This window comes from Triturus cristatus, chromosome 6 (genome assembly GCF_964204655.1).
Source record: "Triturus cristatus chromosome 6, aTriCri1.1, whole genome shotgun sequence".
In the NCBI taxonomy this organism is placed as follows: Eukaryota; Metazoa; Chordata; class Amphibia; order Caudata; family Salamandridae; genus Triturus; species Triturus cristatus.
The window spans coordinates 1,037,582,632-1,037,601,522 of NC_140589.1; the positions used below are offsets into that span (position 1 = coordinate 1,037,582,632).

Consider the following 18,891-nt stretch of genomic DNA (forward strand, 5'->3'; position numbering starts at 1 on the left):
GGTGTCTGACACGAAGGTTGGAAATGTATGTAAATCCTACACATACGCCTTGGAGCCTATATGTCTGCCATTCCAGCTAGAGTTTTGGTGAATTGGGTCCCCCTTTTTCGGTCTCGCCTGAGCCAGTGCATGCGCTGCTCGGAGAGACATTTTCTAAGCCGGTTTTCACAGTGCTACCAGAGGCTTTTGGTGGCCTCAAGCGTGAGTGCACACGCACGTGCACGCGCGCAGCCGCCATCTATCTTTCCTCCTGGCCGCCTTACTCGCGATCACTTTTCGCGCACACCATTTGCTTGTTCTTTACTTTTGCTACAATCGCGGCACCGGCACTTTACCTTTAAGTAAAGCGCCGGTGCCGCGATTGTAGCAAAAGTAAAGAAATAGAAAAAAAAACATCTTTTTCTTTACTTTTGCTATAATCGCGGCACCCTTACTTCACTTTTAATGTTAAAAGTAAAGCATCGGTGCCGCGATTATAGCAAAAGTAAAGAAATAGATGTTTCTTTCTATTTCTTTACTTTTTAGTTTGTGTTTTTAAGGCACGCCCTTAATTGCATTGGCCGCGCCCCTTTGAGAGACCCTCCAGTTTTTCCATCCCACTTAAAGCCCTGACTACAGGCATAGCACAAGCTGCCAGCCACTCAAAATCCACTAAGGTGCCGCTCAGCAATCCAGATGCAGGGTCCAGCGCGAAGAAGCCTGGACATCGAGGCGGACACAAAGTAGTGTCAGGTAGCGAGGGTGCTTTATCTCAGAAAGCAGCTCTAAGCATGCTGGGACTTGCAGTTTTACTTCTGTCAAAAGTGTGGACCTACTCGTCCCAGCATGCCTCACGCAGCTGACTGCCCAACACTGGCCTACACCCCCCTTTATAGAACAAGACGGAGACGGTGCGCACGAGCCTCAGGCCTACTGGTAACTGGTTCATATGATATTTAAAGCACTGAACAGCAGCATAACTACCTCCAATAAATACTGTACGGTGGCCCATAGCTCAGTAGCTTAATGCCCCTGCTACAGAGTATGTGCCGGTATTAGAACAGTCTTCTGCAGCGCCTCAAAACAGCCGGCAGCGAGTACCCTTTTCTAATTTATAGATTGTATCCCGCTCAAGGCAACTGCAGGAACTCTTCGAGGCTGTGGGGGTTAACTCCACCTGCAGCAAATGGATACAAATAATCATTAGGTGGCAAGCGTTCACCTCCTCCTGGGGCTTAGTAGCGACGAAACTAATTAATTCTGGCCCTCTTGTTATCGACCTAGAAAGATTAAAGGTGCATCTTTGTGCGATCCACTGAAAACCCACACATCTCGGATGCTAGTGCATTAGCTATCAAAGCTGCCACAGCCCACCATGCCCGGCAGCAGCTGTGGCGACCGATAGGTGGCCGGACCAGAATACTTTTTTTGTTACCGTGTTTCTGGCAGGTGTCTTTTTTCCCCTACTTTCCCCTTAAGTAGCATGAATGTACTAACATTTGTTTTTCATTTGGCTCGGCATTTCTTTGTTAAAAAGACAACAGCAGCTGATGACTTTATTTTCTTAAAGGAAGTGTACAGTAAGTTGGGCATAACGTTACCAGCTTAGCAAAATAGGTAACTTTATCTCTAGGCCAGAAGTTAAATAAAGCTTTTAACAGTTCAGCCAACCTACATCACCTACAGTTAATATTAAAGTCACTAATTGTAAGGCGTTATCTTTAAACTAGATACTCAGGGCTTTATGCAACTTTCACTAAATTACTCATCACTCCATATGTCAAACTCTTCAGCTTTTCTGCACTCTTGCCACAGTATCATTGTGCATCTCACATTCACTCCTTTCTGCATTCTTCACTTCAGACTCTTGTACACTATTTCTCGCTCCATCACACTTCCACTGCCTCCTGTCATTTCTTTCCCTCATCCGTGTTCTACCCATTTTTCCTGCGATAACTTTAACACTCCATCTTCCTTTTTTCACAAATCTTCTTCCAGTCTCTTTTTCGGACACGCACTAGCTTTCAGCCATCCCCGTTCTCGGAAGAGCTCTGCTCCTGCTTGGACATTCGCTTCTTTAAGGGAGCGCTGCACAAAAACTGAAAACATTCAACGTTGATTTTTTGGGACAGATTTAGGGGAATACCACTTGCTTCAGCTCTTCAGAACGCTCTCATCCGGGGTGGGCAGCCATCAGCAGAGTCCCGCTGGTGTCGACCGGGTGAATTTCATTGTAAAAGGCGTCTCACGTATCTCCTTACATTTGAATACATAAATCGGAGAGCTGCAACAGCCTGTGAGAAAGCACAACCCTCGGCTCCACAACAGGTTGACCGCATATCACACATCGTCTCAAACCACGCCTTGGGAGCTCATACTCTCATTCTACCTTTGCATTATGGGACTTGTAGTCCTATACTTACTGGAAGAAAAGCAACTTTACATTGAACAGAATGGAAACTCTGAAACCATGGCTGTGTACGCTCTCTGGCACTTTCGGAAGAGCTATGTTCCTGTTTGCACATCAGCTTCTTTAAGGGAATAGTGCACAGAAACAGGAAACAATCGACTTTGCTCTTCAGGACAAATTTAGGGGCTAAAAACATAAAACGTGCCTTTCCAAACTTTCCCTCTCTCAAACACATGCTCTCCTCCCCTTCTTAGGGGGTCTTCGACATACACAAAAAATACATTTTAGGCATATGTTGCCTGCTGTCCCCTTCTTTCTCACACTCTTTCTCCTCCTCTATCTCAATAACCACTACCTTCACAAACGACCTATCTCTTGCAAACTTCCTTTCTATCGCTTCTCTACAGCTCTCACTACTATCTGTATTATCCGGCTGGATACATTCTAGTGTTCTGAGGCTGTAACCCACACTAAACACCCACCCACCACAGGCGTCACCAGTCAGGTGACCCTGATAATAAAAGGGTCCCAGCGCACGTGCTCGTGGCCAGTTAACTACTCTCAATCTGGTGTCCGTGTGCTCATTTATAAAGTATGTGGGTCTAGCGCCCCCACCACTTTACACTATCTATTCACCATGCCACATAATTCCAGTACATAAATACACAACACACAGTTACACACTGCACAAATAAACAACTAACAATTCCAATACAACACACATGGTTCCAATACACCTCAAAACAAAACACATAGGTAAAAACGTTATCATTTACAACGCTAATAGCTTTAACTCTAACAAATACGAAACCTATTGCATTATAAATGCTTGTCTTTTCTTTCTTTAAACAACAACGTTCACTTTTCCTTCTCTGCTGCTGCCCCTCCCCCCTTTTCTTCCTCTTATTCACTCGCTCCCTCTGTCTCGCTCCTCCTCAGTTGCTGGAAACCATTACTTCAACAAATGGCTCTTTTTCTCTTTCCTATATTTGTTCCCTTGTGTGAAGTGGATCGAAAAAACAATAAGAAAAAACACTTTGACTTCAAATGTCTTTTTCAGAAGTGCAGCCTTTGGGCGGAGAATAAAAAAAGGTTAATAAAATCCTAAAAATAACCAGCATTTGCAATGCAATTGGTCTCGCATTCTTGAAAGTCTGAGCCATTTGCGTTGCATGTAATAATGCAACGCCAATAGCTCAAACTTTCAGTAATGCGAGACCTATTGCATTGCAAATGCTTGTTCATAACTATAATCAATTCACATGTAGTAATAGTGGTATGGTGTTTTGCTGTGTTAATTACGTGTTTTTTTATTAATATCTGGAATGCTCCTAAAATAGTTTTTGTGTTCACCTGCACAGATTCCAAATCTTCAAATCGGTAAGTTGATTTTTAAGACAACATCGTCATGTTCATATCTCCCTTACGACCAACCCAGTTCAAAGTTTTTTTGATATATTAGATTCCATCACCAGTCACTTTTCAGAATCAGATGAGCGAGTGCTTAATTTGTGCTGGTGGTTGCATGCGTTAGGCCTATGTGCTCATTTTAGGGGAACTTGACTGATTGAGCATCGTCATTTTTTTTACCCAGACCAAGAAAGAGAAAGGCAGCAAAGGGTGAAAGAAGGTTTAAGACAAAGACAGGATATAGCTACAGTATGTTGGAAAAAAGACATAATATGGTATCAAGACTAGGTATTCTTGCTAATGGGCAATTGTTACATTCGGCGGTGTGCTCTACAGAAAAAGTATGGGCACCTGCCCTTTTTTTTTTTATTACAAATTAAGCTATGTCTGGGTGTATGCTCATTTGTAGTAATTTTGTAGGGTAATGATGCAAAGTAAGTTGCTTTACCTCAGCTTGGCAACCAGGACAACCCATAACGTGATCCTATGCATTTGTCACAAAAGCCTCACATTCCAGAGGGTCTGATTTAATTCACACCCACAGACATAAATGAAAACATTTAACAGCCATCGTGATAGGTTGCTGGCATTATCCTGCCCTCTGCTGCGAAATAACAACAGGTGCAGAAGGTGACTTGATGTTTCGCCACCTCGGAGTTAGTCGGTTACCTTTGTACGTCTGTCTAAATACCGCCAGCAGGAAACGCCATTATCACATTACACGCCTCGGGAGCTCGCTACTCACCCACGTGCGGATCAGCCCCTTCGCCTCGCTGCACCGCGTAGCCATCCCAAAGCAGTAACAGCTGCCACAGCCCACGGGGTTTCCCACGCTGAGGCCAAATGTACCAGGCTTACACCTGTCACAATGTGTCCCTTCCACGTTCACCTGCAAGAGAAAAGTGCATTTTAAGCACGTGCGTGAATGCCTAGCGGAAGAGTGTCTGGATTAGAAATAACACATTCAGCATGATATGTGCTATCATAGCACCAGGAAAAATACGAGTACCCTGTAGGAAAAGTCGAAAATCCAAGATAACCTGCTGTGACGCACATGCTTAAAGGTCGCCTTTTAAATATATATTTATACAATGTATTACACATAAGCTCGTTTCACCTTGAGTGATGCAAACTAGTTTCACATTTCAATATACTAATTCACAACTAATCTTTTGTGCGCTACTCGCCGAAAAATGCGCCTCGACGCCTCGTCAGGGGTTGTAAGCGCTTTATAAATGCCATTACAATACAAATACAATACAAACGGTACCTTCGCGCTATTCGTGAGGGAAAAAAGCTGCTACTGTACCATCCAATCCATGCACAGGCCACGCAACTATTGTCCTCTTGTCTGAGCACCTAGAAAAATATTGTCTGTTATATGAGCTTGTGTGTTGAACTTCAGAAATACTTTAAATTAATGGTTTCAGAAAGCATTTTTTTGCTGGAAAAAATTTATAGAGTTTGTCTTTAATATAGTGCGATGCAAAGAATGCACTACGTATCTATCCAAAGCTTTCCACAGTATTGTTTGTTTGGCTTGAGAGGTGGCCCTTAGTTCATCGCCATTCCCAGCATGCCTTCAATTCACTGCCAGAATGGCCAACAAGATCTAGCCAGACCACAGCAAGCACGATCGTTGGTAATCCGCATCCCTCAGGGTGAAAAACCCTGAATCGAAACCCACCCTTACTAACCCAAAGCAGATACATTCATTTGTATGAAGGTCTTTATGGAATTTGAGGAGCTCGAGCTAGACTTTTTTCATTGTAATGGTCGAGAACTGACTCGGTATCTGCTTGCGCTAAGTCTCACCTCTGCAGTACTTTTCAAAAGGTCATGGCTAGTAGGCGTAGTGGATGAGTTATGTTTAAATCCTCTTGAAACTTCAAAATCGTGGGGCATATTATCAAGGCAGGCAATAAAATTATCCGATTGAAGCCCATGTTAGATGTGAAGGACGTCTAACCTGAGCTTCAATTGGAATTCCATAGAGCATATTATCAAGCCCATTATCGCCGTTTTAGCGGCAGTTTTCTGACGCTAAAGCGGCGATAATTTTATCGCCTGTCTTGATAATATGCCCCCGTATTTTTTGCCAACTGAGTAGCAATGACACGCTGGTTGTAATTCCGAAAACTTCAATTTACACCTATGTTTTCCCCTTGCTCATTGTCCTCATGGCAATCTGTGTGTTCTGAACTTTTTCCTCTGACCTAAAAGCGCCCTCAAATAGAACCATTTTTTTAATTGAATTATTTTGCATTATACACCTCTTCGAAGTGGGATCTAGAAATTTGTTTCATGATGTGAACTCCTCCACTCAAATTGGTGGCCATATACTCAAACCCAATTTTGCTCTTAAGAAGTTAATTTTGATCTCTTCTAGTTTGAGGCTAATATTCACAGATCATTCTGCTATTTTTTGCCCTACACTTGACCCTTTTATATGAGTCCCCAAACATCAGTAGAATGTGCAAAGAAATCCAGTGGCGGCTTGTGAGAAGTTGGCCTGATATATGCTGTCCACTAGTTATAGTGGGCACCATGTATCAGTCCAAACAACCCCTTATGGTGAATAGGTCAAAGACAACCTTTATTGAAAGCTATCCTAGTGGTAGCTATGGAGAGCAGCCTTCAGGCTAAGTCTTGAAGGAATGTAAAGCAGATTGTTTTACCAGTCTATAATCTCTTGAATGACCAAATGAAAGGACAACCACACCAGGTATATATTTAAAATATATGTATTTAAGATAAAACACACCCCTCTAGTCTCTTTATGAGTCTGTAGTTCGAAGTACTTAATTTACAAGTTAGCAATCAACAGTAATAGCACAAATACACGTTTGGGCCATAGGGAACTACCAAACCATATACCAATAAAGTGGTATAAGAACCACGACTGGACTAAACACAACCGCTTCTATGGGCAATGTCGCGGTTGGAAATTTAAAGATTAGGGACACTTAGAATTGAGTCAGGACTTAGGAAGTTCTAGAGCTAGCACACACGGGAGCACCGGAGTACTCGTGTTACCTCACCCAGGGAAGCCGGGTGCATAGGTGTCTTTGGTGTCGGGTCACGTCGTCGATTTCAATGGAAGCTGGCGAAGATGTGCTGCTGCCGTGAAGAGGAGAAGTGTCCGAAGCGATCCAAGTCTGGATCTAGGAAGGAAGGAACTTGAAAGCAGAGGGGACAGAGTCTGGGTCACTTACCAGTGACCAAGGGAAGGATGGACCAATGCCCACAGATGTCGGGTGCTTCAGGTGAGTTGACGGGTGTCTTGACTCTTCAGCCAAGAGGTCCAGGAGGCGCCGATGACAACCAGGAGCTGGATTCGACCTGTCCCACAAAGTTTGTAGAGTGCTGCAGCGTCGGCGACCAGATTGGACCCAACAAGCCTTGGCAACGGCAAGTCACTGGAAATCAGAGAAAGGACTGCGGTGCAGACCAACAAGGTCTGGGGGACTCACCCAGCGAAGGTAAGTCGGGGCACGTCTGGAGCAATCAGAAAAGCCCAATCAGAAGAGGAGTTGCCTTCGTGGAGACCCACTAGCCAATGGGCTAGCGATCGCAAAGGAGCCTCGAGCGGTCGCACTGGAAACTGGCCCACGGGTCACTCGTGGAGTGGAGGCCAGAAATCTTCGATGCAGGGGATGCTCAAGGCTGGGGCTACTCAGAGTCCAAAGCACAACTTCAAGTATGACCAAGAAGATAGTGTTGCTGCAAAAGTTCACATTGTCCAGGGGTCACGGTTCCAAGTCACCCACGATAGCCACGGGCCTCAGCTTTGCTGTGGACTCAGGGTATCCTTGGAGAAGTCTGGAAATCTACCTCTGGTGATGCAAAGACTTTGGCATCCGGCGGGACCCTCTGCGATGCAGACCGGTCAGTTGCTTCTTTGGTGCCTGCCAAGCAGGGGAGTCACTCCTTGACCCCAAGGGAGATTTCTTCAGTCTTCTAAGCAAAGTAGAATGTTGAAGGTCCAGGATATATGTTGCAGAGTTTCGTCTAGGGTAATCTAAAGTCGCAAGGACTGGGTTCCCATACTTTTTTTTTTAAACATGTTTTTATTGACATTTTGTATTTACTATGACATTTTGCAACATGCGACAGGGTACCCATCAGCATTTCCTGGACTTCAGAATAAATGCGTTGTTCGTCGTGCAGTTATTAGTCCAATGCTTTGCCTGCGTGGATGTGATCCTGTGTAAAATGTCCAAACAGAACTGGGGTGGATTCGAACTGGGGAGGGACGGGGGGGGGGGGGAGTCCATGGAGTCTTTAGGTACTGGCCTCATCGTTGGTTGCGGGATAATACATGTCCTGGCGGACTGTGGATCCATGTACTTCTAGGGGCCAGCAGCCGGGGGGGACAGATAGGATAATGGTTGGCCCGGCCTCGAGGTCCGAACGTTCAGTGGGATGTATAGCATAGTGCTGAGAAACTACCAGCTACCTGTATGCATTATGTGGGAGGGACTGGTGCCCGTGATCGCCGTCTGTGTCAGTAGCTGTGCGTCGTACGCTGTGTCAGAGTCGCCTTCCGGTTCAGCACGGGTCAGCGATTGTGTGAAGCGGTTCAGCAGGATAGCCCAATCTAGGGATGTGGGGTGTTTGCGCGTCCCCTTTACCTCTTCTTCCCGTAGCGTCTCCTCTTCCGCTAATGCCCATTTTTGAACCACCCCCTCGCAAGCAGCAACCGTGGGCCCCGTGGGAGACCGCCAATGCATAGCAATGTTGCGTTTGGCTAGTAAAATGGCCAACAAAGCAAATCTGAGGGGTACCTTGTGCCGCTTTCTTTTCTGGTAGATACCCAATGCACAGGCTTCCCAAGTACTCAATACGCGAGTCCAGTGAGATCCCCGAGGGACTTGTGGATGTGGTGCCAGTAGGGGCATAGTGTAGGACAGCTCCAAAACATGTGCTGAAAATCTGCCGCTAGTGAGCGACATCTAGGGCACAAGAATTGTGTGTCGGCATAGAAGCGTTGGAGGCGTGCTGGCGTCCAATATGCTCTATGGAGGATGTAGAATTGTATATTCTTGAAGCGCGCATTTCGAGACACCTTCCTGGGGTGTTCAAGAGCTTTCTCCCATTCCTTCTCATGTAGTGGGCGGCCTAGTTCGTTTTCCCAGATGGTCCGCAGGGTCGATGTGGTTTGTGCATGAGTTCCCCGATAGCCCTATAGATCCATGTGACCAAGTGGCGCCGTGGTCCCATGTGCAAGAGTGTGTGTATAACTGGATGTGTTAGCGATTCCCCTGTCGAGAGGTCATGGTGCTGTCTGTAGTGTGCAAGGAGTTGACGGTGATGTAAGAATTGGCTGGCAGGAAGGTCATGGTCCTCCATTAGGCGTTGGAAAGGCTTGAGCTGGCCGTCCTCGAAAAGACCCTCAGCTTCGGTAACACCGCAATCCGTCCAGATGCGGAGTATTTTGGGTGCGTAGTAGTGTTCTCGCAGGGGCCATCCGACCAGTGGAAGAAGGGGAGAATATGGGGGGGTCGTGGGCGACATACGGTGTATCCTCTGCATGCACTGGCATGCAACTGTCACCTGTAGGGGATGTGTGCGTCGAGGTTTAGTGCCTGGTAATAGCAGTCGGCGGATCTCGGGTTTGGGCACCGGGCCATTCGTAGTGATCGTCTCTGCAACATGTCTGCCTGCCGTCCAATAGGATAGCCATTGTAGCTGTGCGGCTAAAAAATAGGATTCGAAGAATGGGGCGGCTAAGCCTCCTTGTGAAGTGGGTAGCTGAAGCTTTGACAATGCTATTCTATGTCTGCCCGTACCCCATATCAGCGAGCCAAGAAGCGCGTCTAGCTCGCGGAAGAAGGGTCTGGGCGGAATTATTGGCAAGTTTGTAAACTAGTATAGTAGCCGTGGGACGACTATTATTTTGGTGATGGCCACCCGACCAGTTGGGGCTAGCGGAAGGTGTCTCCAAAATCCCACCGAGGACCTGATGCTAGCCAGTGCCTTCCGGTGATTACCGTCGTAAAGGTCAGCCGGAGTATGATAGAGACGAACTCCGAGGTATCGGGGGGCCTCCTCACTCCAGGCAATGGTTTGATCACCTAGCCTGATCGTCCGAGGGGGAAGGTTCTGATGTAGCGGGTACACCGTGGATTTTTCCCAATTTACTCTTAGTCCCGAGACCTCCGCAAATTCCGTCAACGTGACCCAGATGGGCGTTAAGTCTGCGGTGATGTCTCTGATATAGATGAGAAGATCGTCAGCATACATAGAGACACTGTGCATGGTTGTGCCTATAGGGATGCCCCAGTGTTCTCCCTCCCGTCGCAACCGAATTGCTAGCGGTTCCACCACTAGGGCGAAAAGCAGGGGCGAGAGTGGGCAACCCTGCCGTGTGCCGCGTTGTATCGCGAATGCTGGCGAAATATATCGCCCCATACGAACGCGCGATGTGAGTTTGGTGTAAAGGAGCTTTGTGTACGCCAAGAGAGTGGGGCCTAGGCCTATTCGTTGTAATACCGAGAAGAGGTACTGCCACGTGAGGGTGTCAAAGGCCTTTTCAAGGTCTAGTATAAGGCAGGCAGCCCAAAGGTGTGCATCACCTACTTGGTCTTGGACGTGGAATAGGCGACGGATATTCTGTGAGGTGGTTCTGCCTGGAACAAACCTGCACTGATCGGGGTGCACCAGGGGCCGAATAATTTGTGTGTATCTGTCGCCAGTATTTTACCTAGAATCTTGCAATCGGTGGAGAGGAGCGTGATGGTACGATAGGATGTCAGCAATTGTGGGTCGCGGTTAGGTTTCAGGAAGGTCACGATGACCGACTCCCGGAGAGACTCCGGAAGCTCCCCAGAGTCTAGTGCTGTGGTGTACATTGCCGCTAAACGTGGGACCAGTGAGGGGGAAAAGGTCCGGTAATACTCTAAAGGAAACCCGTCTAGCCCCGACGCTTTGTTGCGAGCTAAGGTGCGTAAGGCACAGGTGATGTCTGTGGTCTGTATCTTCGCCTCTAGAGACGTACTATCGTCGTTCGTAATTGTGGGGATCGTTAAAGGGTCGAGGAAGTGATCTATACCATCTTGCTCATCCGAGGCGGGGTGTCGGTAGACCGCCGCGTAATGCTGATGGAATGCTGTAAGAATCTGGTCTTGGGAGCGAACTAGGGTACCATGGGGATCTACGATCACAGTAATGGGTTTCGTGTCATTGTCTTGTTTGGCTAACCAAGCTAGCAAAGTGCCCGTTCTATCACGCTCCTTGTGCATCCGGTTGGCATACATCCTGAAATTATAGCGTTGAAGGTCGACACAAGCCGCCCTATAGTCCGTTCTGGCCTCAGCGAGTCGTGTCACTGTCTCATCCGATGGATCTTCCTGTTTAGTGAGGGTAGCAAGGCGTTTTTCAGCTGTGATGAGTGTTTGCTCTAGGGTTCGTTTAACTCCCACTATTTGCTTAATGCATTCTCCCCGGGCCACTACCTTAAATGTGTCCCATTCTACTAGTGTGGAGGATGCTGTCCCGGTGTTGTGTGTGAAGTAGTCGTGTATGCTCTGCTCCTGGTTGTGTTTGAAGACGGGATCTACTAGGCAATCCCGCGGAAGACGCCACGTTGGGACTGGGGGGCGAGGGGGGCTCCAGTTTAGTTGCAGGATGTGGGCATCGTGATCCGAGATAATCCTGCCTAGGTAATCTGAGTGGTGTGCTTTGGGTAATACTGCTGCTGAACACAGGAATCTGTCCAGGCGGACTCTGAGGTTATGTGGGATGGAATGAAACGAATAGTCGGGTCTGCGGGTGCTGTATTCTCCAGACGTCAGTGAGTGCCCATTGTGAGACCCAGGCACTGAACCGCTCCGTCTGTTTCTGAGCTGTCGAGTGCGTGGGTGGGAACGGTCTAGAGTAATGTCGATTGTACAATTGCAGTCGCCTCCTAAGACCCAGGGTATGGTGGCGAACTGGGCGAGTACCTCAGTGAGTCGGTCCCAAAACTTGTCTTGTTCTGTGTTCGGGGCGTATATACTGCCTAAGAGCACCGAGTGTCCATCGAGAAGGCCCTCCAATAGGACATATCTACCGTCCTTATCCACCACCCGTCTCAGTTCCTGGAAAGGGGTGCCTGGCCGGACCCAGATCAGAGTCCCCCGTGCGTATGCAGAGTATGACGTGGCACATATGGTGCCACGCCATTTGGACTGTAGTCTACGGATCTCGGTGTGCGTGAGGTGTGTCTCTTGTAAAAACACGATCCGAGCGTTTTGACGCTTCGTGTAGGAATATATGGCGTATCGCCTGTGCGGCGTGTGAAGACCACAGGCGTTGAGTGTCAGGAGACTGATGTCAGCGGTTTGTGTCTGTGCAGCCATGTGGTTCTGTATGTGCTTGTGTAAGTGGATCGCACCTGTCGGGACCCGGCAGCCAGTGTATCTCGTGTGGTGTGGGGGGGCATGTTCCCTGCCATCTGTCTCCAGGCGACGAGTTGCATGTACCCTGTTACTGGGGATTCCATGGGGGGTAGAAGGATGTCAGGAAAGGATAAGGAACTGTGAGGAATAACTGGGGCCGGGAAATGATCCCAATGCGGAGGACCTATCGCGGCCAGCGAGACGTCCAAACCTGCTCTCTCTGAACTGGAGAGCACAACAATAAATCATGGGGGTGGCAGCAGTGTGCAGGGCGAGACGTCCTGTCGATCGGGCCGTGGTAGGATCATGGAGCGTCGTCTGGAGCTTGGCGGAGTATATCCATGTCTCAGGTACTCAAGAGGGATGAGTAGGTTACGTGGGTCCCACTTGGTGGGCTGCAAGATCAGTTCAAGCTGGGAGGGAAGTCATTTGCCCATCAAGCAAAGTGTCAGCTGATTGGGGAGTGACCCGGGGGTTTTGTAACAGAATTCACTCCGGAAGTTGTTTCGTTGCTGTCATCTTCCCCTTCTGAAGAGAAGAGGTGCGGAGCTTGGTCGATGCCTTCCAATTGGGTGGGGGCTTGTAAATCTATCACTGCTTGTAGCACCTCCGTCTCTCTTTCATGATCTGTTCTAAATCCGGGGAATCTTGTGTACTGGTCCGGGCCCTTATTTTTGGTCCGCCCGGTTGCCGTTGGTGGGCACGTCTTCTGGTACGAGGTGCTTTAAGGGTACAGTCCTGTGCAGAATCCTGTATAGATTTGTGCGCACAGTGCAGATCCGCCCAGTCGAGCGCCTCCTCTGCACTTGTGAAGAAAGTGGAGTATCTTGAGGCGAGCTGGAAACAGAAGGGAGTACTGTATGTTGTTGGCACGCAACCTGCGCTTTACTTCCAAGAACGAGGATCTTTGCTGTTGTACTGCACGCGCATAGTCTGGGAAGATCATGATGGATAAGTTACTTACCTGTAATCCTAGTTCTCTTCCAGGGGTATCCTCATCAAAGTCATAAGCACTGAATATTCCCGCCCATGTGCGGGGACCCCGGAAATAATAAAAATTATATATGTAAAAAACATACATATATACAGCTCTGTATATGTATAGACATATATCATTTTTTCCAAGCAAATGCAGCCCCTATAAAAAAAAAGGCTAGGCAATGTATAAATACACATCCAATAATACATATAGGTATAATAAAACACCTAAATCTCTTTTTTTTTTGTTTTTTTTTATGAGGTAAACACTCATGAGAAAGCAAAAAAGAGAAAACTGTGGGAAACACAGATCTACAACACATTGCTAGCCTGCAGGCTGCATTGCAATACAATACCATAGAGACTGAAAAGCCCTGTATAGGTAAAAACTGGCATCGTGCCTTTAAGGCAGCCCTGGCTTCCATATCCCATCATGCCTCAGGGGTGACAGTTAGGTCAGTTGTTCTTTGCGGGACCGTAGTCCTAAACACAAAGATATATCCTTTCCATAATGAATAATACACTTTTTCTCATTTGCCTGGGGAGGCGGGTGGGTTGCTTATGACTTTGATGAGGATACCCCTGGAAGAGAACTAGGATTACAGGTAAGTAACTTATCCTTCTCTTCCAGGGGATCCTCATCAATAGTCATAAGCACTGAATAGAGTAGCAAGCCCACCTTCCACCTGCAGGCAAATGAAAAAAATTGTACCACACATGGAGTAAGAAAAATCATGAAAATGATTATGTATGGAACAGATTCCTCAAGGAGGCTTGTCCTACTTGAGTGTCTGCTCTGGTGTCCGAATCCAGACAATAATGTCTGGTAAAGGTGTGGACAGATCTCCAAGTGGCTGCCTTGCAGATCTCGGAGAGTGGGACATGATTGAGAAAAGCAGCAGTAGCCGCTTTTCCTCTTGTAGAATGCGCTTTAGGGCGCGCCACCAACGGTTTCTGAGCCAGTTGGTAGGCCAATGTAATACTTGAAACAATCCACCTAGCAATGGAACGTTTGGATGCAGCAAAGCCCATACGGACAACACCATAGTTCACAAACAATTGATCAGATTTCCTGACATTCTTAGTCCTATCTAGATAGAATTTTAGGACCCTTTTGACATCTAAAGAATGCAACGCCCTCTCTGCCGGAGAGGAGGGGTTGGGAAAAAAGGTTGGTAAGGAGATGGCTTGATTTACATGAAAGTCCGATACCACCTTAGGTAGGAATGAAGGATGAGTCCTCATCACTACCCTATTCAGATGAAACGTAGTGTAGGGTTCTTTAGAACAGAGGGCCTGTATCTCACTGACCCTCCGTGCTGAAGTGATGGCTATTAAAAAGGCTGTCTTCCATGTGAGGTGCTTATGTATAGGCTCAAAAGGAGAACTCATGAGCCTTGACAGAACCAAGTTTAGCTCCCAGGAAGGAGACGGAGGTCTAACAGGGGGATAGACTTTCTTGAGACCTTGCAAGTAATACTTCACCACCTGCAACTTAAAAAATGACTGCTGCGAAGGCGAACGCCTGTATGCTGTAATGGCTGCTAGGTGAACTTTTATGGATGAAAATTTCAACCCTGCCCTCGCTAAATGTAGAAGATAGGGCAAAATTACATCCTCCTGGCATTTTGTTGGATCATAATGATGCTGAGCACACCATATGTAAAATCTTTTCCACTTACAGAAGTAGGAGTGTCTTGTCGAAGGCCTCCTGGCTTCCTTCAGTATGGACATACACTCTTGAGGGAGGTTCAGATGGCCATACTGGAGGACTTCAGGAGCCATGCTGTTAAGCTCAGCGAGGGAAGGCTGGGATGGTAAATCTTCCCCTGCATCTTGGATAACAAGTCCGGCCTGCACGGCAGTCGTTTGTGGGGGCGGATCGACATGTGCAGGAGATCCGTGTACCACCACTGCCTCGGCCAGTCCGGTGCTATGAGGATCATCTTGGCAGATGAATTCTGCAGCTTGTTCACCACCTTGGGGATTAGTGGGAGAGGCGGAAAAGCGTACACAAATGTCATTGACCAATTGATAAAAAGGGCATTCCCTAGGGATCCTGGCCGATGGTATCTTGAGGCGAAGCCTCGGCATTTTGTGTTGTGCTCGTCCGCGAAGAGGTCCACTTGCGGATGCCCCCATTCCCCGAAGATGTCTTCTAACACCTCGTCGTTTAGTACCCAGTCCTCTGGTTCTTGAAAATGACGACTGAGTAAGTCCGCTTGCACATTGAGTTCTCCTGGTAGGTGCACCGCTTTCAACGAGATGTTCCTTGCTAGGATCCAGTGCCACAGGGACAGAGCTTCCAGCGAGAGCGTCCTAGATCGAGTACCCCCCTGCTTGTTCAGGTAGTACATTGTGGTGGTATTGTCCGTCTGTACTAGAATGGTACTCGTCTTGATCGCAGGCAGGAATGCTTTGAGGGCTAGGTGGACTGCCGTGAGCTCCAGAATGCTGATGTGGTACAACTGCTCGCTGCTGGACCATCGTCCCTGAGTTTGTAGAGACCCGAAATGCGCACCCCAGCCTTGAAGGGATGCGTCGGTGATTAAGGTCTGAGTTGGGGGTTCTTGATGGAAGGGGATCCCCACTTGTAGATTCAGTGGCTTCAGCCACCACTTGACTGACTGCCTGGCCGCTGAGGAAGGGCAAACTTTTTCTTCCCACAGGGAGTTCCTTTGATCCCATTTGTCCTCGAGATCTTGCTGGAGAGGACGCATCCTTAACCTGGCATTGGGCACTAGGAAAATGCAGGATGCCATGGCCCCTAGCAGAGATGAGATTTGTCTTGCCGACGACAGATTGTTGGATAGAATCTGTCTGCCTTTGAGGATAATGGATGACTGTCTCTCCTCCGAAGGAAACACTTTTCCTACTACGGAGTCTATAGTTGCACCCAGGTAGTGGATCCTCTGTGTTGGTGAAAAATTTGACTTTTTGGCATTCACTCTGAGACCCAACTTGCGACATAAGTTCAGGCAAAGCGACAGCTGCGATCGAACACTCTGAGGCGATGGACCCTTTATTAGCCAGTCGTCTAGGTAGGGATAGACGAAGACTCCTGCGCGCCTCAGAGCAGCCGCTACTACTGCCACGCATTTTGTGAATACTCGAGGAGCTGACTTCAGGCCAAATGGAAGAACCTTGAACTGATAGTGAGAGTTCCCCACCACAAACCTGAGAAATTTTCGGTGATTCCGTAGGATGGGAATATGGAAATATGCGTCCTGAAGGTCCAGCGAACACATCCAATCGCCCAGCCGGAGAAGAGGATATATTTGGTGGAGCGCCAGCATGCACAATTTTTCCTTTCTTATGTGTTTGTTCAGTATCCGTAAGTCCAAAATGGGTCTGAACTCTACCTTCACACTCCTTTTTTGAATCAGAAAGTATCTAAAACTCCCTTTCCTCTTTGGTTTTTGGGTACTTTTTCTATTGCAGATTTGAGCAGAAGAGTCGCCACCTCTTCTCTGAGCTGCTTTAGATGCTGGGATGAATGAACAGGAGGAATCGATGGAGGGTGGCTTCGGAAACGAAGCGAGTACCCATGACGCAGTATATTCAGAACCCACTTGTCCTTTGTGATGGATTGCCACTCTGGAAGATGATGCGCAACACTTCCTCCCACCGGAGCGGTGGACAGCATCGGAGGAAGCGGTTCCTCATTGCTTCCCTGGAGCCTTGTTTCCAGCGTTTGACTGCCTGTTGTTACCACGTCCCCTGGATGGTCTGCGGGACTGGTATTGCTGTTTCTTTTGACCTTGCTGGTCCTGGTTCTTCTGCCACTGAGGGGTTTGAACCCTCTGCTGGTAGTTACGCCTATCGTTTCCCCTGCGGTGTCGAAACTCTTTCCTCTTTTCAAGCCCAACGGCTTTCATGGTCTCCAGCTCTGCCTTCATACGGGCCATTTCTTCGTCTGCATGAGACCCAAAAAGTGAACTACCAGAGAAAGGCAGATTTAGTATTCTCGCCTGCGCTTCCGGCTTCAAGGCCGTCAATCTGAGCCAAGATGATCTTCTGGCTGTGATTCCATGGGCATAAGAATGCGCTGCTAGGGTTGCCCCATCCGCCGCTGCACTTATCACCTGGTTAGAAACCAGACTTCCCTCGTGCAAAATTTCTTCAAAATCCCGTCTGTCCTCGGGATGAAATTTTTTCAATGAACCTCTGGAGAGAGTCCCATAATGATCTATCATAGCGCCCCAGAAGCGCTGAGGCGCTGGCCACCTTTAAGCTAGAAGATGCCGAGCCGCAAACTCTCCTCCCCCAAGAGTCTTGCGTCTTACTGTCCTTATCTGGGGGCACCGTTGAAGACCCAGCTACTGCATGCGTCTTTCTGGCAGCAGCGGTGATGACAGAATCCGGTGGAGGATCTGATCTTAGAAACAGAGGATCTTCCGGAGCCGGACGGTACTTTTTTAGAATCCGCGCCGGCGCAGATTTGGTGGTCGCCAGCGTGAGAAAAATATCCATTACTGGTTGTAGCAAACCAGGGACTAATGGCAACAGTGGGCGTGACACTGCTCGTTCATGAAGAGTTTAAAAGATTATGGAGGAGGTGATCTCCTGAACCGGTATTGGGATATTTAATTTTGTAGCTCCTCTACACAACACCTCCTGAAAAGTAGAGATATCATCCACCGGAGATACCCTAGAGGGTGGTGTATCCGAGAGTGTCGGCGAATAATCCCTTCTGGATGATCTAGATGATGGGGAGGAAGAAGGGGTCCTATGGCGCCTTCTCTCCGATCTGGTTCACTCTCTCCTGTGAGAGGAGGATCTGGATCGCCTTTTTGGTGTTCGAGAGCGACGTCGAAATTCTCTTCCCCGAGAACGTGATCTGACCGGTCTCGGTGGGAAGTCCATGTCTCTTAACCTTGTTAGTGAGGCCTTAACTGCGTAAGACATAGCCGAGTCCTGAGGCATCTCTCTCGCTGGACTTTGAGGTACAGCATTTCCCTCTTCCAGTGGACTATTTTCTCTTGCAGGCACTGGAGATTGATGCACAATTTCCGGTGACTCAGATCTCGAACTCGAGCCCTCTGATCCTGAAGGCGAGATAGCTATAAGACGTGGTGAATCGTGTTCAGAAGTTGTATACACCAGTCTATGAGGGGATTTGCGCCTTGAGACTGGCCGGATCGTAAGGCGAACATGCGACACCTCCTGAGAACCCTCTGCGGAGGGCCGCCTCGACGGTGATAGGCCTATCACCGGAGACCTGGGACTGGACTCCTCGATAATCAGTGGAGATTTTTCTTGCCTCGACGTAGAGAACCTCGTCGTCGATGGAGGGCTTGGTCTGAACGGAGGTCTAGACCCCGACGGGGAATCTCGCCTCGACGTTATGGACTTCTCCAAAGACTTGGAGACCTGTGAGGACGGAGGCACCTGCCTCGACGTCGACTCCGACGGAGGCTCCTGCCTCGACGTCGGTCTTGACGGAGGCGCCTGCCTCGACGTCGAATGCTCCGACGACGAATGCCTTGACGTCGCAAGTCTCTTCGTCGACGATCGATCTTTTCTCGACGGCGATCTTGGTCTTGACGGCGATCTTGGTCTCGACGTCGACGTAAACTTCGGAGTCGAACGCCTACGAACCTCTTGCGACGTCGACCGATCTCTTGCAATTCTCGACGTCAAACGATGTCCTTCCTTCGACGTCGAACGATGTCTCTGTCTTGACGTCGAGCGATCCTCTCTTGACGTCGAAAAATGCCTTTTTGACGTCAA

General features: G+C 48.2%; 1 protein-coding gene across 6 annotated transcripts in view; it reads right to left on the bottom strand.

The window, feature by feature from the left end:
* LAMA2 (laminin subunit alpha 2) overlaps positions 1–18,891 on the bottom strand; it is a 3,129,796-nt gene that overhangs the window by 1,124,687 nt on the left and 1,986,218 nt on the right. For all 6 annotated transcript variants that reach the window (XM_085611831.1, XM_085611827.1, XM_085611830.1 and 3 more), the window contains one exon: positions 4,545–4,688. In XM_085611831.1, coding sequence (XP_085467957.1) covers positions 4,545–4,688 — 144 coding nt within the window. The remainder of the gene's footprint in view (positions 1–4,544; positions 4,689–18,891) is intronic.